The 22,386-nt window shown below is 38.0% G+C and overlaps 1 protein-coding gene across 1 annotated transcript; it reads left to right on the top strand.

The window, feature by feature from the left end:
* The first annotated feature begins 1,146 nt into the window (after window positions 1-1,146).
* Window positions 1,147-15,593, top strand: LOC114664884 (transmembrane protein 35B-like). Its single transcript, XM_028819180.2, has 3 exons — window positions 1,147-1,359; window positions 7,960-8,140; window positions 14,162-15,593. The coding sequence occupies exons 1-3, from the start codon at window positions 1,252-1,254 to the stop codon at window positions 14,293-14,295; spliced, it is 423 nt and encodes a 140-aa protein (XP_028675013.1). The 5' UTR covers window positions 1,147-1,251; the 3' UTR covers window positions 14,296-15,593.
* Window positions 15,594-22,386: the final 6,793 nt, after the last annotated feature.

The raw sequence follows: 22,386 nt of genomic DNA, 5'->3' as shown, positions 1-22,386 counted from the left end.
TAATGACCCAATTTATCTTCTTACAGTATCTGTATTCTTTGTCTCCTGTCAGGTAACCAACTTGAGATCTAGTTTTGTGGACTACCTCTGATCCCTACAGCTTCTAGGTTTAGATTTAGCCTTTGGTGTTGGGAGTAAGTCAAAGGCTTTTTGAAAGTCTAAGTAAATTATTTGTATGTTTTGCTTTTGCCAATAAGATGGAGTGGTGGTTCTATGGCTAAGGATCTGTTCTGGTATCTGGAAGGTTGCTGGTTCAAGTCCCATTACTGCCAGATGGGATACTACTCTGTTGGGCCCTTAACCTGAAATTAGCTCCAGGGGTGTTGAACAATGGCTGACCCTCTGCTCTGGCCCCCAAAGGTCATGTGCAAGGAGAATTTCCCCTTGGGATTAATAAAGTGTATCATCATCTATTGCCTCCTCTCATACTCCCACAATTGCCATTTTTTAATAAGTTGTTTTTGTGCAGGTACTTTTCAAATTTGTTTATTATTATTCTTTCCATACGTTTGCATTGTGCAGGTGTAAGACTTCGCATGAAAGCACCAAAACTGCACAATACAACAATGCCCTATACAAAACAACAATTTTCACTACCAGTACCTTGAAAAGAATCCTTTAACACCCCTGCTTAATGATCGCCAGCTAGCATTGTACCTCCTAGTCTCGGCACAATTGAGCCCATAAGATTAAAATACATATTACTGTTAGTATACGGTTTGTAAACAGTATCTTCATACACAGACGTGCACTATTGACTCTGATTTTGTCATGTATGATATGAATGTATGTGTCAGTGTGTTCTGGTGCCACTTTTGCTTGGTTCTAACCCTCTGCCCGATGCGAGTTAAGACCTCGCGCCCCTTAATTAAATGACAATGATTCAAGAAAGTGGACTGAGGCTACAACAAAGCATTGTTCTTTTTACACATTTCGGGATAAACGCTCGTTGTGCGACAATTTCCGCAATTGTTCATATAATTACAATGTAACCTATTGGACGCACTCTGATAAATTTGGCAGTAAAGTGGCCAATAGTCATCTCCTACCTTATATTCGTTCCGCCTCCACGCGCAAGATTGGTCATAATTCATAAATAAGCCCCACCTACCCGCCGTTCTCTTCCCGCCTCGCTAATTCGTAGTTCGCCTTCACTAAGTGGGTGGGGCTCGACGTGTCTTCTGACTGTTTGTGCTCAAAAGTGGCAGCTCTGCTCTCGCCAAGGTATCACAATTTTCCCGCTCTTCAGAAATGGCGATTATATTTACTTCGGTGCGGGTGCTGCTTGGATTGTTTTTCATGCTCACTGGTGTGGTAAAGCTCACGGACCAGATCTCAGCAGAGGTTTACAGCGAGATGGTGAGTCGGTCTCGTTTTGGTTGGGCGGGCGGGCGGGCGACGCTTTGAATATATTACCTCAATGTAAGTTGTGCGCATAAACAAATGGAAACCTTGCAGCGGTTAACGAAGCGCCATTGTGCCTGTTTTTTCTTTGTGTGAATTCTGTGGAAATCTCAAGGTGGCTTTTACAGCGGATATCTTTGTAAACGCAATCGCAGTAGTGGCGTCAACTGTGGTACCCGGCTTGGGGAATAATAATAATTGGGATATGCGTTTAAACCTAAGCGATGCAGGAAAAGACGGCTGTCAAAACGAAATGAGCTGGCATCTTAAAATCAAAGCAGTTTTTCTGCATGTAAGTCTGCGTGGCAAGAAGGATGCCTTTGATGATTCACATAGAAAGAGCCTGGAAGGATCTTTTGCATTTCGACCCAAAGAAGCAGCGGTGGCATACTGGGCAGTAATCCGAGTGCGAGTCGCATTGGGTCCGCAAGGATTTCTTGTGGACCTGCATCCACAGCCCCATTTACTTGTAGAGTACAATACACTTATTTAGGTAGTTCTTCTGTCTAAAACAAACTCAGAAATTATTGATGTACTGACCCCGTCTTGGATAAGTGGGTTATGAAGAAGGATGCATTGATTATTGATCGACTAGATCAACTTGCATGATTGTGCAGTTTGGTGACCTGGCAAGTTAAGTAACAAAAAAGACTACAGAAGCTGTTTTTGTATTTTGAAATCCTAAACCTCTATGCTGACAAGAATGGACGTGCAAAAAAAAATCTTCAGGGACACGTAGTCCAATAAAACACGGCGGATCTGTCCAAGTGTCACGGGGATCTCTGCGTATCAGTTCTCAGCAAAAGGAAATTGCAACCAAAGCTAGAAAAGTGTGTGATTTACCGCAGGAACATTAGCTAGTCAGCAGCACGCTTCCGATAAGGACGTCCTCTTAACGATCCTCCGCGTATCCGAGGTGTCCCAATGTGCATGAATCCTCAAAGTGTCTCGTCTATACGTTTTTAAGGCAGCGCGCTCTGCCTCGAGCTCAAAGACAAGGGCGCTGGAAGAGCTAAGAGGGAACGCGCTGCATTGACGAATTTCTTTCGTTTCGCAGTTTGCTTGTATATTTTATAGATTGTATCATCATCTTTATAATTCTTAATTACCCGATATAACATTCATAATTCAGATTGAAAGGGGCATTTCAAATCGATTATGGAGAAGGGCCAGGCAGCTATAGCCTCCCACCTGATTCACATGCCTGACTGTCAGAATCCAATTACAGTACTGTGAAATCCGTTGTGGCCTGTAGGGAGCGTCTCACATCTCCAAAACCCCAGACAGATGAACGCTATACAAAGTCCCAGATTCAAATAAGCCTTTTGTTTTGTGTTTTATCTGTTCTTTTAAAGAGGCTTCTTGCCTGCTATACAATAAGGTATAATTCGCTACATTTGGTTGCTCTGCTCCTGACACACCAAGCTGAGGAGGATGGATTTCACTTAAATGGGACCCAGAAGTTCTTCCAGGTCAGATAGAATAGAGAGAGGAAGCACACATTCCAACACTCCAAGGCTCCTACAGAGGTCTCCAACAGGTCTGCATGCTGCAACTACAATTCCTATGTAACTCTCTGGGAATCCATACAGGGTCAGCAGCAACTGAATGCTGCCATCCATTGTTCTAGGGGAACATATTACCCCGACAGGCAGTCCTTCAGTGTCCATTCATTGTATTGGCACCACAGTTTGGAAAGCTACCAACAACAGTCCCGGCTGGGATACCCATCCATCTGTGAGCTCCTTCACACCATATTGTCGATGAGCTGTATTGTATTGGCAGTCTGGTGTAGTAACTCCAGTCAGTGGAATCCATATTTGAAGGTTGCCAATTTAATACCCACATTGGACTCACTGTGGGACACTGAGCAAGTAAGTCAGTTATCCTGACTGTGCTCAAAACTGTAAAAATATAGGTAATCAGTTGATCTGTACTTTGGATAAAGGTGTTGGTATATGGTGACATGCTGCATGTTGATTAGCACACACAAGAAATAATTTTAATGTTCTCTGCATATATGACAATAATGACCCTATAATAAACACAATAATCCAACATGAAAAGTTAACTTATAAAATGATCCGCTCCAAAATAAGTGTCTGAATCCAAGCCTTCATTTTTTATTAAAATGTTAGGTAATCCATTTAATTTAAACTCCAAGTCACAGACCCCTGACCCCAAGATTAAAATGTGGTAAAACAATGTGTGTTATCATAGTTCATTTCTCTCACCTGCTAGACAAGGAAAAATCTACAGTGTGAAAAAGAGAAAAAAAAAATATTACAATGCAACAACATCAGAATTCCCTGATTACTGCATGCTCACTTCTTCATTTAAAGCCATCTGCAAAATATTGGATTACTGTATTCTCCCTTTAATACAAATTACTTTTCTGGTTAAGCTTCACTTTTTCCTGACCTTCCAACACATTTAGATGGTTCTGAATAGACATCCTTATCTCGGTTTTCTGCATAAGTCAGTCATTTTTTAATCTACTTAGTCCTGAACAGGATCATGGGGGGTACTGGAACCTATCCCAACTAGTATAACATGCTAGTATAAAAAACACACACCCACACACCCACCAGGGAGCACCTGGAAGAAACTTCCACAGACACAGGGAGAACATGCAAACTCCATGCAGGGAGGACCCGGGACATGAAAGTTGGTGTTCTTATTGCAAGGCAGCAGCACTAGCACTGTGCCACCTCTTTCTGCATACGTGCCAATTCACATCTGATACATAGCTGCGTTTTCATTCATCAGAAAAAGTTCTCATCAAGTTTTATTTGGGTGTGTATCTTTTTTCTGTATTTTTATTAATGTTTTTAATCTTTACTTATTATTTATCTTTATTCAATGTTGCCCACTATATCATAAACGGTTGTATACAATACAATACAACTTATTTTTTATAGTGCTCTTTACTGAGTGCAGGCACAGAGCACTGTGAAAAATTCTAAGTTAAAATACAAGTACAAATGATACTAATATCTATCTATCTATCTATCTATCTATCTATCTATCTATCTATCTATCTATCTATCTATCTATCTATATCTGTGTTTGGTTAATGCTGCATAATGCTCAATATCTTTTTCATTTATCTGTTTATTTCTAATAGTGGATGGATGAATGGAAAAAATTAAGTAAACTTTGTCAAAGTTCAGAGTTTTTGGGATGAAGAGGAAGTTCCAAATCTTATATCCACAGTGAAAATGCATACTTACTAAATAAAATTAAATAAGATATTTCAAAATTGTTAAAATACATTCTATTACATCATAACATGGTAACAATCCGCCAGAGCTAAACACGTAACAAAACATTTTCAATTCAATTCAGACTCTAGGGAGACTAGCCTGGCAGCAATGGGTACAATGACTTAAACACTCACTAAAATATCAAACTATATTTAAGCTGTTCATAGCAAAATTATTATTTTATATAAAGTTTGTAAGTGGGTGATCAAGTAGAACAAATTGAATAAAGCAAGGTCATATCCATATTACTAAACGAGAATGGTAAACCGGATATGGACGCAGGGACCTGCCCGTGGACGCAAAAGACATAGTGCGCAAGTGCCACACAAAGCCCCCCCCCCAGAGTGAAACGGGAGAGACTACGCACGTGCGCAGGTGCCACACAAAGCCCCCCCAAATGAGCAAAACGGGAGAGACTACGAACCGTCAGAGTAGGAAACAAAGTAAAACGTCATAAAGAGGTTAAAGAACAGGGACAAACACATGAAGAGCAGGTTACAGAACAAAGCCCCCCTCCCCAGAGTAAAACGAGACAGACTACAAACCGTCTGACATGCCGCAAGCAGGATAAAGCGAGGTCAGAAATAAAACACAGAGTAGGAAACAAAGTAAAACTTTATAAAGGAATTAAAGAACGGGGACGAACACATGGAGAGCGGGTTACACGGAGTCCACAAAGGTTCATACACCAAACCCGAGATGGTACGGGCACGCGTCTGAAACCGCGGAAGCAAAACTGTCTCGGCTCCAAAACCAAACAGCTCAACAACTAACACAGCTTCGACACCGAGCCTGCGTGGACAGATCTAATAAACGTGGACGCCTACAACGCGCGTCTCAAACTGCGTAGGCAAAGCAGGCACGGATTCAACACGACACAGCTCGAGTGACCGAGATACAAACACGCGCCTGCCTAGATATAATTAATGAACGCAGACGTCTACAACGTGCGTCTGAAATGCCACAGACCAGGCAGGCACTGCTCCAAAAAGAAAGAGCTCGACTAAACGAGATACGAAGTGAAACGGGAAACACTACAGAGTCCGCACTGCTCCACAATGCACCACATGATAGTTCGGAAAGAGCTTCGTAGTAACAGTGGGGAGACCCAGAGTGACACGGGCGAACGCTCTATATTAAACATACGTCATCCTCACACGTCCAAAATATACAGCATAGGTGAATCACATTACAGTGATGCATTATTAACAGTATGATAAACATCACAGTATCGCAAACAAATGAAAATTATTACTCGAAAAAGGGAAAATATATTCACCACGCACCAGGTGTCATTGAAACAAAAGCAGAATAAAGCGAGATCAGAAATGAAAGACAGAGTAGAAAGCAAACTAAAACGTCATAAACAGGTTAAACGAGGGGGCCAAACACATGGACAGCAGGTTACAGATAATGAAGACCGGAATTCAAAAGCTTCAAAAACAAAAGCTCGGCTGACCGGGATACAAACTGAAATGGGAAACACTACGTGGTCCGCAGTAGTCCACAATGCACCGCATAATAGTACGGACGGAGCTCCGTATTAACAGTGACGGGCCCTAGAGTGACACGGGCGAACGCTCCGTATTAAATGTGCGTCATCCTCACACGTGGCTGCCCAGCGGGCACGGGTTCAAAACGCCGGGGGTAGGCGAGCGAAGCGAGCAGGGGGCGGAGCCCCCTTGTATAATAATAATTAAAATAGAGGAAAAAAAAGAAAGTATACATTTTGAAGATTTTTTTTTTAATTAGCAATAAGTCTCACAAGTGTAATGTTCCTGTGTACTATAAACAAAAACAAACACATGTATAACTAAAAAAGTCACACCAATAATAATAATGAAGACAAAAAGGAGGGTATGCATTGAGTTAACAATTACACATACAATAAGAAGAACCTTGATTATCTATGAAAAATAAACCAAAGAGATAATGACAAAAATACACTTAAGATAATTGTGTGGCGCAGTGGTAGTGCTGCTGCTTTGCAGTAAGGAGACTGTGGAAGATTGTGGGTTCGCTTCCCGGTTCCTCCCTGTGTGGATAGCGCTTTGAGTACTGAGAAAAGCGCTATATAAATGTAATGAATTATTATTATTATTATTATTATTATAGTATAAATGTACAGAAAATTAATGAACAAGATTACAGGCTAAAAAATGATTAAGCAAAAATGGTAAAGTGGAAAGTAAAGAATACACTGAAACAATTCACAGAAAAAGTATAAATCAAAATGTGTATATATACATACACTAGACTGCAACAACAACGTATTTTATTTCTATCACAGATTTTTCAAACAAAGGGTGTAGCTCAAAGTGACTAATGTAAACAAAGTAATAACTAAAATAGTACACAGGTAATAAAGTAGTAAAAAGGGGAAAAACAATCATGCAAATACCCACTAAAAGTTTAATGAGTAAAGAGAAGCCATCTAAAGAGAAGCCATCTATTAAATTCAGCTGGTGTTAACTCAGTCCTGTATAATGCAAGTAAGAATGCGGTGTTCTATATTCAGTCTGGTGTTGTTATTAGTCAATGGTATTTCGGCCAATGTGTTTTGAGTCAACACTCTTCTTCAGGGCCATTACTGTTTGCTAAATGATTAAAACAAAATACAGTATGCATAAAGAAATCAAAGAAAAATGATGTGCAAACTGATAATTTAGAACATACTGACACCGTTGTCAGAGATGTCAAAAACTGGACTTTTGACCAATGAATGAGGGGAAGCCAGATTTCTAATTCAAAAAGGTCAAATTCACTTGAGCACACTTCACACTTGTGCAGTACTCCCATTTTCTGGGAAGTATTTATTTTAACATTGTTTTAACAAAAAATGCATATGTTTTGTATTATATGAGCACAGGTAAATGAAGTGTGGATTATATGACACAAGTAACTTGAATTTTATTCATGGATGTTTTAATATTATTTGCTGTTTTTCAAACTTTATCTCCATTCTCCATTAAAACATATGATTAAAGGTTTTTCTCTATCATCACTACGAACAATATGAGGTAAGTAACAGAAAAACTTTCATTTTTGGGTGGAGTGTTCCTTTAAACGATTCGTAGTGATTCCTTTAAATGATTCGATAGTGGAGGTTGAAGCCGCAACCTTCTGCTGTGCAGTTTCTTTTGCCTGCAGCATTTTTTGTTGGTGTTTATGGGATTTGTCCAGTCCCATTTAATCAGAGGTCTGTACAGTAGAACAAATTTCCTTTTTGGTAGATGGTCAACATGTATCTTTATCTTTATCTTTTTTTTTTTTTTTTTATTCTCCACAGAGATCCCAGTTTGTCAATTTTTCAGAAGTCTTCCCCTTGAAAATATTTGGCATAACACCTGATCCGCTTCAGTATCTTCAAGTGATTGGCTGGATAGAGACAGTGGCTGGCATTTTACTGGCATTTGGACCTCAACTGCTGCAGGAAATCAGTAACTTAGTTTTGTCTATCATCATGATCTGTGAGTAAAGTCTTTCATTTGTTCTAAATAAATTAAATATGACAGAAAAATATGCAGCACAATTGGTGGTTACTTTTAGAAACACTGTGATCAGTTTGTGCGCTTCTCAAAGCATTCCTCAACCTGGAATAAAGCCAAGATGGCCAATGTTCATGAAAACTTGTGTTTAGGAAACAAGAGAGAACACAAACTAGAAAATAAGCAGAAAAGTGAACAGCTGCGGTCACTTTGGACCTACTTTCATAGGTCTTGATTTCTGTGTACTTGGTGGGGTGGTCACACACTTGGTCCCCTCACAATTCTGAAAGCACTGTTTTTTTTTAACCTCCTGTGTCCATCTATTTCTCACTACTCCAGTCTCTCTTCCACATGTCAGTTAAAAGTTTGTATCAGACTCTACACTCCACGTAGGCAGTTTTAAATCCCTTCACGGGTAACTTGTGGTCATATTCTGAAACTACTTATAGAGTCAGGGATAGTTCTACTTCAGCACTGCGGACATGAGAACAGATCTTCTTCCAGTGCCTCTTGGTGTCTCTCTGCCCCTTACCCTTTAGTTGCCCTAAAAGAGGGCAGGGTCTGCAAGATAGCTTCCTAGCTACCCCTCTAATCGGAGGAATAGAATGGTCTCGTATGTTGTGATCAGGGACTGTGTTATGAGCAGGAAGTGTTGTCTCCTTATCTGGCTTCTCTATTTATAAGGATATTGCACAGATACACCCAGGTGTATTTCCTATTTCTCACTTGTGCAGGTGCCCTTGCCTGTTGAATTTCATAGGCACATAGCACACATACAAAGGGTTTACTTCCTCCTACCAGTGTCCATCATTTCCCACTAACATAACAGCATGCCACTGTTTTCGTCCAGGTTCTAGGCCCTTGGTGTAGCTCTGTGTCAAGTACCTCACTTTTTCTGCCTGTAACCTCCTTTTACAGCAGGCTGCCCATCACAACAGTATACAGTATATGATATAACTTATGCCATAGATGTACAGTGTGTCCCCTAAAATGAAGACCCTCATTTAATATGTAGGTATATTTCAAACATTTAACAGTGATTTTGGAAACAGAATGTTTTATTGCTACACTATATTTTAATCTCAGATTTTCCTGCATCTTCTCACGTGGAGGACAAGTGCACTGGCAAACGACTCTCTTCATGAAAAGTTCAAAGTCTGATATAAAACAGTAGTTTCTAAGTACTGGAGAATTCTTTTTTTTTTTTTTTTTTTTTTTTGCTGTATGTTTTATTATTTATGATAAATTGTTCAAATATGTAATATTTTTTTTCTGTGGCTGTAGCAAGAATTCTTGCATCAAAGAACACATTATTAAAAGTAGTTGTCTGCTTAATGCACTGAATTTCTATTAAAGGTAAAAAGATTAAATAAAGAGCAAGATGGTCACCGGCAACAGAATTTAAAAACTCAACTGCAGTCATTTTTCCAGATACTAAACTTCATCTCAGAGGGCTATCATTTAAAAAAAACAAAATAGGCTTAACTAAGTTGTCTAGTAAAAGAGGTTGCTGATTACACAGTTTCTATAGCTCAAAATGTATTCTGTATTCAGTCAAAATAGAACAAAGAAATTCTGAGGAACTGGATATCAATCACAACAATATTTCTGTAAGTTTTTACATTCCTTTGTATCAGCCTAAGAGATACCGCAAAAAGGCCTAAAATCACTGTAAGTAGTAGTAGCAGCAGTATTATCATACTGCATGCACACAGTACAGTGAAATCCTCAGTTGCACGTTTGACCAACATGCAACATCGGTAAAATGTTTGTTCATCTATGTGACCTGCTAACAAAACTTCACTTTGGAGAAGTCCAAGGTGGCTTAACTGAGACACGCATCTTTCTTATTAACAAGAAACTTTACCCTCATGTCAGTATACCACACTGCAGAGATTAATATATATGGATGTTTTATAAGGGTTATGAAGCCCAAAAGAAGCCTTTGTTAAGGTCTTGTTACGAAACAGTAAATGAATAATAGATTCGTTCTTGCAGTACCTAAAGTAAAGTGTGAACACACTCCATTATTATGGTTTATTTTATTAAAATCCATCCATTCATATTTCAGTGTGTCTGATTAAATATTGTCTTTCTTATTTATCTGGATGGATGGACTTAACATGAATTAAACCAAGTACGGTACATTGTGACACACCCTTGAAATTTTGGCTTGAACAGTGACTAAACTTAAAAGCTCACACTGCCAGTTTTGACTATGGATATTACCAGTTGCTGCCACCAACCTGGTCTATAATCAATCTGCTTGTGACGGAGACGGTCATTTAGTGCCAAGTAAATATTTTCAAAAGAAATGGTAATGTTCCTGTTACCCAATGATGCAGCTTAACAGCTGATCACTTTTTATTTGGCCTTTTTTTTTTTTTTTTTTTTTTTTTTTTTTTTTTTTTTTTTTTTTTTCCTTTATCGTTTTACGTACAGCCATAGGTGTCCAGGTTGTTTTTAATAAAAGTCAGATGCATTTTTCCTGTTTGAGAGTTAAATGTACAAAAAAGTTGAATATACTCAGACTGCAAGAAATTTGCTAGACTGCACACATGCTGAATTATGTTTACCTGTGCCATGGCTCATGTGTGAGAAGCAGCGCCATATGTAGGTATTTATTATTACCAACCACTAAGGTACTTGTAGAATGCCAAATTCTTTTTATTTTTTGTTTTTCTTTTTTGTTTCTTTTTTCTTCACACCATATAACATTGCATTTTCAAAGCTATTTAAACAAATTCAAGGTTATTGACAGGGGAGCAGAGTGTGCTAAGGCAAAATAGGTACTAACACTGGATAGCCTGCTCACTACCACAATCCAAACTCACAAGGAGCCAATTAAGCTTTAAGATTTGGGAGGAAAACCTGAAGTACTGGATGAAAAAGAAGCTGCAATAACCAACTTCAAGTTTGTCATGTGTACAAGGTAAAATGAAATTCTTACTTGCAGTTCTCCTCATAGTTCCTGACCAAAGCACCACCTTAGCACTTGCATTGTTATTTATGTCCTAAAATGTATTGTATTAATGAAAATAGTACTTTTACTTTTCTAATACGTTTCTAACAGCTCTCTTAAAGAAATTCAGATTCACATTTTAATGTTTAATATGCCATAACATATATGTGTTCTAATATACTAAAGATTGATGTTGTTATATATAATCATTTCATTATTTGATGCATTTTATTAGGGATGTGGAGTCAGTTGGAGTCGGAAGCAATTATTAGGTTACTGGAATCAGAGTTGGTAAAAATGTACCGACACCAAAGAAATTTATATTGTATTAAAAATTCAAAATTTATGCATGATAATGGGATTCGATTGTTTTCTCTGCTAGTCTGTTAATAAAAATCTAGAATCTCTTTTTACGTTTTGTCATTTGTTTAATTTTACTCAATGCTAGTAACTGCATCACTACAGCATTTAAATGTAAAATTTAACAGGCTAGGGTGCTAAAAAGTAGCCTGATGATCCACATTGGCAGCGATGAAATAGCTTGTATCTTGTATGTTGTGTGTTTTCATTCACTATAGTAAATATATTGATCTAATTACAAATAGTGGAGTCGGAGTCACAGTTGAAGGTTTTGTGTTACTGACTCCACAACTCTGATTTTTATCAATAATTATTTTAGACTGTGGTTCTCATCTGTCTATCTATCTCAAAGTGATCTAATTTCATTAGCCTGTGTTTTTCTTTCTTCTTGTCTTCATTTTAAAAAAAGGACACCAGTCTGATTTTTACATTTATAAAACACTCAGAAATATCTGTTTTTGCTATAGCTTTAATGCTGTGGCTGTTTTCCTACTAATTTGCCTTTTTCTTTGAAGTTTGCTCCCTTAATTTGTTTCCTAATTATGATTAAAAACAAACCGAGCTGACACCTGGACAAATGACACTGACTGCTAAAAAGCTGCAACTACTTCAGTGTGTCATATTTATAGTTTATTTTAATTTTACTCTGAAAGAGTACATTTTCCCTAGTATATTAAATCTCTAATTAGGGGTTTTCTAACTGGCAATCTTTTAGTAAATATTAATAAATTGTAGCAAATCTCTGTTTAAAGTTTATAATTAATGGCATTGTTTATATTTTAGCACATCCCCTTTTTGTGGTATGATTACTAAGTGCAGCCCAAGGGTTACTAGGGGGTGTCGCTCAGGATGGCATCATCAACCCTCCTAGAGCTGCAGTTGGAACAGTTCACTCTCCACATTTTGTGGATATTCAAAGACTTACGGCTTGCAATTCTCATGTTTCTTTTTAGTTTTGATTTATGTATTTTATGACTTCTGAAATATCCCTTTGGCTTAAGTTATTTAGGCTTTGACTGAAGTTCCAGTTTTGTTTTTTTCCTTCATACCTCTTAACTTTTTTGAACGTCTCATTCTTAATCTGTTGAGGGTAGAAAACAGTGTCAGACTCAAAGTGCTAATTAGTTTAAAATCAAAAGAAAGGATTAAGTTACCATAACAACTGGACAAATAAAAATCATGGATTAAAATCTTAAACACCAATTAAAAAAAAAAAAACAACACTAAATTATCTCCATGCAATTCACAAGGTACATTCTAATAAAAAAAATTACAAAATAAAGTTTTTTTTGTTTCTGCATTGATTTCAAAATTTATAAACTGGGAAATAACAGCTTGTCTAATTAGGCTAAGAGTCCAGTGAAACAAAGGTAGGTGCAAAGAAAACCTGGAATGCCATAGTGTTTCCCCAAGACTGACTTTGAGAACCACTGATCATGAAAGACATAATATACTGCTGCAGGAAAACATTTAAATGTAGATTTTTATTTATTTATTTTTATTTTATTGGCCTTTATAGATCACATTACAATATGTAAAACACATCCCAGTCATAAATTCAATTGTTAAAATATTTCAAACATTGCTGCTTACAAATAACTTCTACTCTCAACAGCTTTGTATGAGGGGGCCTTACCTTTTGAAAGTCTATGTGGGAGTTTAGTGGGGGCTTTCGGTTTTCTTGGATCTACTAACATGTAGATCTGTAAATTCTGCCTATCCTTCCCAAAACACAATCCTCCTGTACCAGAAACAACTGTTTTGAGTGGACACGGGCACAATATAGTTTCCTTTGGGGTATTTTGAATTATGTATGTTATCCTTTAAAGGCCAATGATGTGATTTCAAAAACTTGTAATGCTGCTACTGTTCAGAGTGGAAAATGTCTGCTCTTTGCATGTCTACACAAACCTATTCAGGGGTGTCGAACTCCGGACCTTGAGGGCCACAGTTGCTGCAGGTTTTCATTTTAACTCCTTTCCTAATCAGTTACCAGTTTTCACTGCTAATTAACTTCTTTTACCTTCATTTTAATAGGCTTGTTTTTAAGGATTCAGTCCTCTGTATTTATTCTTTTCTGTTTGGCTGTCATTTAATGAAGAAATGAGATGTGAAATGAGCCAGCAGATGACCAGCTAAACTGGGATTTCAAGCCGATTCTTGCTGTTAATTAAGCCTGTTATTTAATTCCATGGCTTGTTGCTGCTCTTATTCTGCCACAGCAGACATTTCCAAAACTGTTGATTTTCTGTTTTTTCTAAGAACATCGTCAAAATGTTTTGGTGACCTGGGAGATCAAATTTTCCAAGACCTTCACCTTTCTTTATTTTCAGATATTGTGTGATGGGCACAGGTGAGCTGGTCATGTGGCAGCTTTTTTGTGTCTTATTGTTTGGCTGCTACGTAAGAAAAACTTGACTTGGGCTACTTAGTTGTTTCTTAATTAAAATTAAGGCAAAAGAAATTAATTGGCGGCGAGAACTGGTCACAAATGAAGAAGATGGATAGAATGAAAACCTGCGAGCACTGCGGCCCTCCAGGATCTGAGTTCGACACCCCTGTATTAGATGCTCAGCCATTATGCTGATTGGTTGCTTTGCTAAATATTTTATTCCTGATGCTGAAACCTTATGTTCAGTCAGAATCCTAACCTTCTTTCTTTTTTTTGTCCTTCTATGCAGTGACTCTCTTCACGCTCTTCAAACTGCAGGAGCCAATGTCAAGGTGTGCTCCAGCTACTGTTTGCCTTGGCTTGCTGTTGATGTTAAGTCTGCGTGGACGGTGTGGAACAAGGTGCAAGACCAAATCTGAGTGAATTGCTCATCTGGACTTTTTGTCTAATTAGATGTGACCTCACAATAAATTGACTCAAGTGGTGGTGCCTGCCAAAGCAGATTTTCACTTATTCTTCTTAAGATTTTCTTTTTTTAAAGCGGTGGTTTTGCTTTCCAGGATATTGTCTTTATTTTTTTTCTTAAATGTTTCTGATCATTTGTTTTATTTTGTCCAGATTAACGTCTGGCTGGTAATTATTGCTCTCCTTGGCTGTATTTGAATTTTCCACACAGCAAAATCACCAGTGTTAAATTATCAATTAGTGTATATATTTAAACTGGGGTGGCACAGTGGTAGTGCTGCTTCTTCGCAATGAGGAGGCTGAGGTTCATGACCTGGGTTCTCCCTGTGTGGAGTTTGCATGTTCTCCCTGTGTCTGCTTGTGTATTCTCAGTGTTGCCCATTTTCCACCTATAATTCAAAGACATCCTGGTTAGGTGGATGGCATTGCTAAATTAACCCTAGTGTGTGGTGGGTGTACTCTTTATGATGGACTGGTGCCCTGTCCAGGAATTGTGCCCGCTGCTAGCTAGGGAAGTGTCCAGCTTCCCTGCAACCCTGCTCAGGATAAATGGGTTTGAAAATGAATGGAAGAATATTTAAACTGTTTCTATACTGTATACTTGTTAACACTGTCGATTTCGCTGTGCACTCCAACTTTACTGTGTGGATTTGTTTTGCAGCTTTTAATTTTTTTATTAAATAATGAAAGAATCAATTTTCAGTTTCTAATATGTGAAATTGTTTGCTTTAAAGTGACTTTTTAGTTATGGTGTTTATTCTTTTCTGTGGTGTATTTTAATTTAATTGGATGTACATTTCTCTTGTGAGTCTATCTTGGTAAACAGATCAATAGTCATCTGCAGAGTGATTACCTGATGTCTAAAAGTATACATTACAATTTTGGCCACAATGAAATTGTAAAAGCCATTGATTTGAACCTACAATTAGGCTGATGGCCTGTAATGGGCTGGTCCAGCGTTAGTTACAGTCTTGGGTCCAGTATGTCCAGGACAGACACCAATTCTCTGCAAATATGAATGGAAAAAGAGTTTTGAAATGGATGGATGGATTTATATTTATTTTTTTAATCAGCACTTAAATGATATCAACCATACATTACATTTATTTCCATAATTCTTTAATGGGTTTTCTGAAATGTTAAGCAACTTTCTCTGGGTCATTATAGTGGTCAGTGATGGGAATAAAGCAGCAACAATGTGCTTTATAGAAAAATGCCAAAAGGATTGTGCCACAGGGCTTGCTTTTTAAAACAAACTGGGTACAGTTAAATAGACTTGTGTTAACATGCAGTTTCTCAAGTCATAGCATTTTCAAAAGAGTGAGATTTATGTAATTGTTTTAAAATATATTGTATTTCAGATGTAGAGAAAAGCCAAGCAAAATGACACCTTTTATTGGCTAACTAAAAAGATTACAATATGCAAGCTTTCGGGGCAACTCAGGCAAAAAGAAGGGGCCTGAGTTGCCTCGAAAGCTTGCATGTTGTAATCTTTTTAGTTAGCCAATAAAAGGTGTCATTTTGCTTGGCTTTTCTCTACATTCATAATGGCTAACACAGTACAACACCCTTGTATTTCAGATGGAATAGTCGCTCAGCAGTTAGATCCAGAATCTCAGGTGTGAATCCCATCCCGCCTTGGGTTTTCCTCTTCCTTCCCCAAAGAGGTGTGTGTGTGTGTGTGTGTGTGAGATGGATTGGTAATTTCTGAATTGTTCTTGTGTGGATCTATTTAAGAGTGGGCCATACAAGAGACTGAGAGTCAGTCCAAGTCAGATTTGTGCTTTGTGGCTGGTTCAGCTGGGACAGGCTCTGGCCTCTACAGGCCCTGATTAAGTAGGCCTCAGATTGTTATGTTAAATATTAACAGAATTAAAGGAGTGTGAGAGAACACGTGGTATAATGTATGCATAAAAATTTAAAGGTAAATTATGGAATAAACCGCATAGGTATTGTAGTAACCTAATTGTAAAGTACTAAATCTCAAGAGCCTCAAACGCACTGAAATTAGAAAAGCAAAGTCTGCATTGTTTATAGACAGATTAGAAAATACATAGATAAACAGCTTTACACCTTGACTACAATCTCGAGGAATGTTATAGGCAAACAACTGCAATAAAATGATTTAAATATTATTTTTAGTGACAATAGAGGAAACTTTAAAGTTGGCACATTACACGTTGGTTTTTGACAAGACACCACCACCTCCAGGGCATTAAAAGGTGCCAGCTGGCCTGCCCATTCCTTGACTTCACACAGCCTTGGGCTCACGTGCAGTAGCAGAGCTCCACAATGTGCAGTGCCACCATCCATCCCTTTCATTTGGAAAACTTGTACCTCTTAGTAGCAGATGATTTGAGAAGTCTGCAAAAACCACATTTATTTTCAGTAAAGAACAGCTTGTGCTAATAACATTTGTTATTTTTATGAAAATGATGTGCATTGTACTTTTTTAAAAATAAAGATTTGACTGATCTTATGTTTTTATTTTTAATGGTATGGCCTATAAGCAGACTGCCATTTGCATTGGTTAATTTGTGATAGTGGGTGCTGTTTTTCCCAGCATTCTCTGCCTGCCACGACTTTTTCACTGTGTGCTTAACGTCACTTTCTAATCCTCACATTCTTGAAAAGACAATTATAGCTCATTTTTTGAAGTATGCTTAGGCGTCTTATTGTGAGCATTGACATAACTAAGAGACTCATTGAAACTACCTTATAGTATAAGTTAGCAGAAGATCAAATGCATTTCTGATTTCTCAAAGTGAACAGAATGCCAATTACAAGATACCTTGGAAAACTTTTGAGATATCATGGATTACGCATAATATGATATTCTCAAACCTGCTTAATCCGATTAAGATTGGTGGAAGGCCTCAGTACAACCTATATGTAAATTTTAATTTTAACATCTTAAAATTCAAAAGCAATTATTTCTATAGCACATTTTCATACCATGGTGGCGCAGTGGTAGCATTGCTGCCTCGCAGTAAGGTGTCCAGGGTTCACTTCCCGGGTCCTCCCTGCGTAGAGTTTGCATGTTCTCCCCGTGTCTGCGTGGGTTTCCTCCCACAGTCCAAAGACATGCAGGGTAGGTGCATTGGTGATCCTAAATTGTCCCTGGTGTGTGCTTGATGTATGTGTGTGTGTGTGCCCTGTGGTGGGCTGGCGCCCTGCCCGGGGTTTGTTTCCTGCCTTGCACCCTGTGTTGGCTGGGATTGGCTCCAGCAGACCTCTGTGACCTTGAAGGTAGGATATATAGCAGGTTGAATAATGGATGGATGGATGGATTTTCATACAAATAATGTAACTTTCTCTTTGACACCTTGAGCTACATGAAAAAAAAAAATGAGATTAGGAAATAATAAAGAAAATATAACAAAGGAAAAGGCTATGGTTTGATGGCCTGGAGGAGAGGAAAAAATCCTTTTAGGCTGGAGAAAAACAAAATCTGTAGGGGTTCCAAGGCCAAAAGACCATCCAGCCCCACTGGGCATTCCACCCAACATAAATGTTCCTAAAGCATCACTTGATAGGATTTTATGGAGTTGGTCTTGTGGACAGCTGAGACACCAGCCTTCATTCCATCATCACAGGTGGCTTCATAGTGCCTTGGTCAGGTGGTGGTGGCGCAGAAGAATCAGAAAAGATAGGAGAGAATAGTGGGGTTTAGTAAAGATTGTGGATCCCTGAAGAGTATCATAATGCACTGCCCATACAGGCTATTAGAAATAAAACTACATTTTAGCTACAAAAAAGCCATATTAAAAAATGGGGTTTTAACAGTTTTTTTTTCCACGTTTGACAGTTTTAAGCTGGCGAATTTCTATTGGTACCAAGTATTCCAGGTTTTAGGTGCATAACAGCAAAAGGCTGCATCATCACTAATTTAGCTTAAATTAATTTTGAGTGTTCATCTGGATTGACTCATCATTTGGACTTGTGTAGGTCCAGCATGAAGGTGCTATCTGAGTAAAACATTAGCAAGAATAAGTCACCTACTAAAATGATAATGTCTAGTAAAGGCACAAATGTTTTACTAATTAGGAAATTGCTTAGAATGAAAGTCTACACCCATGGTAGCCCACTAATTTTGAGACCCCAGACTTAGAAACAGTAGGCAAACGTAATGTGTGTAAATTAATCACAATGTTTCATGGGCAATGTAATAAACCTAATGCCTTCCAGGATGAAAAATATGTATATCTTTGCAGTATTAAAAATACTGTATGTTACAAAAACGCACAGTTCCCTTTCCTAATTCATACTGTAACTTGGCAACACAAACACAGCAAATAGGGTGAAAGAAAGGCTTTGACAAAGACCCGCCCACAAACGTCACTGGCCGACCCCAAACTCAACAGGCAGGCTCTGTCCTACTCTGAAGTTCAAAAAATACTTTGTGTTCAAAATGCTCAAATATGCTCTTCAGGAGGACGGGTAAATTGTAAAATTTCTGTGTTGAGGGACAAGACAATATAAATAAAGAATGAATTTATATAAACAAAAAAGCACAAAAACAAGGCAAAAAGGGTTTGCCTGAAAAAGCAAATTAAGTTTAACAAGCCCAACCTATTCTCAGATACTCATGAGATAAATCAGCAAAAGCCACTGTAATCAGACAATCAGGAAAACCTGCAATCTACAAAACTCCTGCACACTCTCTGCCAGGACCACCTCTCCCACCTGAGTATAAATGTAAGGGTGGTCCCAGCAGGAGTGACATCAGTGTTGACCCCTTTTAAAGTGTTATGATAATTTCTTTAGTTCTTAAGACTTCAACTACGATTCTTAGGATACCATCCACAAAACACATGGAATGTAAGAAAATATGCAATGCATAAATAATCAATAAATATAACACTATTAACAAGATTTACATAATAACAAAAAAGGAAAAATAGTAGTTACAATATAATGGAAAATAAACAAAAGCCAGGGAATAAATCCTGGTTATAACATAATTATGCTGTCAATCACTTTATTATTTGCTGCAGAATTACATAAGTTATTAAAATATTTCTATTATTTAATTAAAAAATATCTTTGCCCCATTTTACAATAAGCTGTAATCTCCTTCTATATGCACAAGGACTGCACCATCAAGTAGTGGGGGAAAAAGTGGGCATTGCTTAAAAATCTCTGAGGAGTAAATATGCAACAAGTATGGACACAAAGAAATGTGTATGATTTTGATAAAACATTTATACCTTTTTCCTGCGGTGGGTTGGCACCACGCCCAGGATTGTTTCCTGCCTTGTGCCCTGTGTTGGCTGGGATTGGCTCCAGCAGACCCCCGTGACCCTGTGTTCGGATTCAGCGGGTTAGAAAATGGATGGATGGATTTATACCTTTTAAATTCTAAATATGTAAATTTTAAATATGTGGTGGCTCTGAGGCTAAGGATCTGTGCTGGTATCCAGAAGGTTGTCGGTTCGAATCCCCATCACTGCTAAAAAAGACATCCTACTCTGCTGGGCCCTTGAGCAAGACCCTTAACCTACAAGGTGAAATAAAGAACAAAAAAAAATTAAGATACCAATAAAGTGATTTACAAATACAGCCAAGACATTACTAGTGTTTCTGATGGCTATTACTGTTTAAAATGACTGATTTTTATTTTTTTTTCATATATGACTGCAAAGCCCCATTTTCAGTAGCCATCCTGTCAGTGTTCTAATAGTCAACTCTTTTAGCTTATCCTTAATTAGTCATCTTTATATGCTAATTGGTTATTAGAGAAACCTTTGCAATTTGCAACAGTGTTGGCATTCCTAAAGTTCAGTTCTGGTTTCAAAAATGGCCAAAATAAAACAGCTGTCTTAAGCAGCATGTCAGTGTATTGTTTGTTTGCAGAACGAAGGTTAAAACTGAAGGTGTAGTGCCATGACAGAAATTGGATGTAAGCAGGATAAGCAAGTTACAAGTGCAGGCATGACACGACATTCAGGTGCGTTCGGCGGCTAAGCTAAGGCTGAAATGCTTCACATTTTTATTTATCTCATTCAAGAGTCCGTTGTTACTTGCCCTGGGGAAATTGACGCATTATTTTTTGAGATTATTGTGGTCTGTTTAGCGCGTTAAAAAATATTATCGCATCCCGATCCGCCGACGAAGCGAACGCATCTGGAAGTATTTTGCTCAGGGAATCATTTTCATTTATTTTTTTAACATTATGAAACAATAATACCAAAAGGTGAAGTGTGTACCTAATTAAATACATCCAGTACCGTATTAATATATACCGATTCTACTAACCACAAAAGCATTACATCTCTTAGAGATGCTAAACTTTCCGAAGGGGCAGGACAATAAAATAAGTCTTCAGCATGCATTCAAAGTCAACAGTCGTTTGGATCGTTTCGTTTTTAATTGGACACTTCTGTGTCTCATAATTTGAGAATTAATACATTTGCCTCGTTTTCTTAATGCCTTCTTTTCAACTTGCCTTTTAGGAAGACATTCAAGTTCAGGTTACACTTGCTCAAGTAGCATTTTGTTAAAAGTTCAGGTTTAAGGTCACCGTTTAAGTTTAAACTATGCCATTATTATTTTCTTAATTCCTCTCTGTTCATTCTACATTAAATTTATGAGTCAGTGTGCATTTGATTCATGAATTTATGTATTAATTTTATAATTATATATTTAAGAGTTAGATGCGATTGATTGCGATTAATTACATGTATTTATCGTTGTTTTTTCCAATCGATTTCCATTTTTGTTTATTAAATATGCGTGTAACAATCAGTCATATTCAAAAGTAATAGCGATAACTGAATGCAATTCCATGTAGACTCAAGAGTAGAATTCTTAACTGAATTATTATTATTATTAATTAATTAATTAATAATTATTATTATTTATTATGAATTATTCAGTAGAATAACGGAATGCAATTCCATGTAGACTCTTGAGTATAGACTCAAAAGCGGCATTTGGGGGTGGCAAGTGGGGCGACTGTCCCAGGCCCAGCTTTTGAGGTCCGCGTGTCCCGTTAGAGCGGATTTTGCGTTGGTTTGGACACGTGCAGAGAAGAGATGCTGAGTATTTTGGGAGAACGGTGCTAAGGATAGAGCTGCCAGGGAAGAGGAAAAGAGGAAGGCCTAAGAGGAGGTTTATGGATGTGCAGAGAGAGGACATGCAAGTGATGGGTGTAACAGAACAAGATGCAGAGGACAGAAAAATATGGAAGAAGATGATCCGCTGTGGCAACCCCCAACGGGAGCAGCGGAAAGAAGAAGCAGATTGTACAGTTATATTTTGATAAACTCCGTGTGTTGTCTTGCAAAAACTTAGCTGAATACTGTAATGAGAAAATCCGGGGTATGTTAACATTATTTTTATTAAATTAGCGCGCAAGTTTATACAGTCCACACATACCGGTAACAGCGTTTGACGTAACCGGCCCCTCGTGGGGTTTGTCAGCCGTAGGCCCCCGCATACCCCTAAGGCTGAGTAGACTCCATAAAATAGGTGCTTTTTAACAGCCCTTCACAATGGAGGTAAAAATAGAGCACACACGCTGTATTTGTCGTGGCTGCATATCTTTCAAAAAGAAGCAGATTGCAGCTCAAGTGATGTGAAAATGGCATCAACTGGTGTGCGTTAATGGTGGAGGATCTGTGACTAAATATTGTTCAGTTTTTCTAACATAACATTTTTGAAAGTATACCGAACATTGTGGTACCCTTTGAATTAGCAAATGGATAATTAATACAAAATGCCCAACACTAGCAAGAAAAAAATCAGTTTTAATATTACCCTGTGAAAAAATAAAAGGAACTGAAATAAGTTCCTCATCTAGGTATTAATATTAGTTCGAACACAGGCATTTATTAAATTATATAAATAAGTAAGAACTTGGAAATGAGCTAATTTTTTGTATAACGGGAATATGAATAAGCAAGAAGATCAGGGGCTTGCGGCGATTGTTCGTGTAGATCTGAGACTGAAACATCAGGGTTGGGCGCCAGAGATCAGGGGCACAAGCCACTGCAGCCCCTCACCTTCCAACGCCGCTTGTCCATTTTTAAACCCGTCCTGCATGTG

Source organism: Erpetoichthys calabaricus, chromosome 14 (assembly GCF_900747795.2).
Source record: "Erpetoichthys calabaricus chromosome 14, fErpCal1.3, whole genome shotgun sequence".
Lineage (NCBI taxonomy): Eukaryota > Metazoa > Chordata > Cladistia > Polypteriformes > Polypteridae > Erpetoichthys > Erpetoichthys calabaricus.
Note: the sequence above shows the minus strand (reverse complement) of the source record. Positions and strands in the feature narration are given on the sequence as shown.

What these genes read in the sequence shown, in the direction of transcription:
- LOC114664884 (XM_028819180.2), top strand. Translation starts at nt 1,252, where the DNA reads ATGGCGATTATATTTACTTCGGTGCGGGTGCTGCTTGGATTGTTTTTC. An exon ending in CAGAGGTTTACAGCGAGATG is followed by an intron (nt 1,360 to 7,959) that starts GTGAGTCGGTCT and finishes TATTCTCCACAG; the next exon opens with AGATCCCAGTTTGTCAATTT. An exon ending in TTTGTCTATCATCATGATCT is followed by an intron (nt 8,141 to 14,161) that starts GTGAGTAAAGTC and finishes CCTTCTATGCAG; the next exon opens with TGACTCTCTTCACGCTCTTC.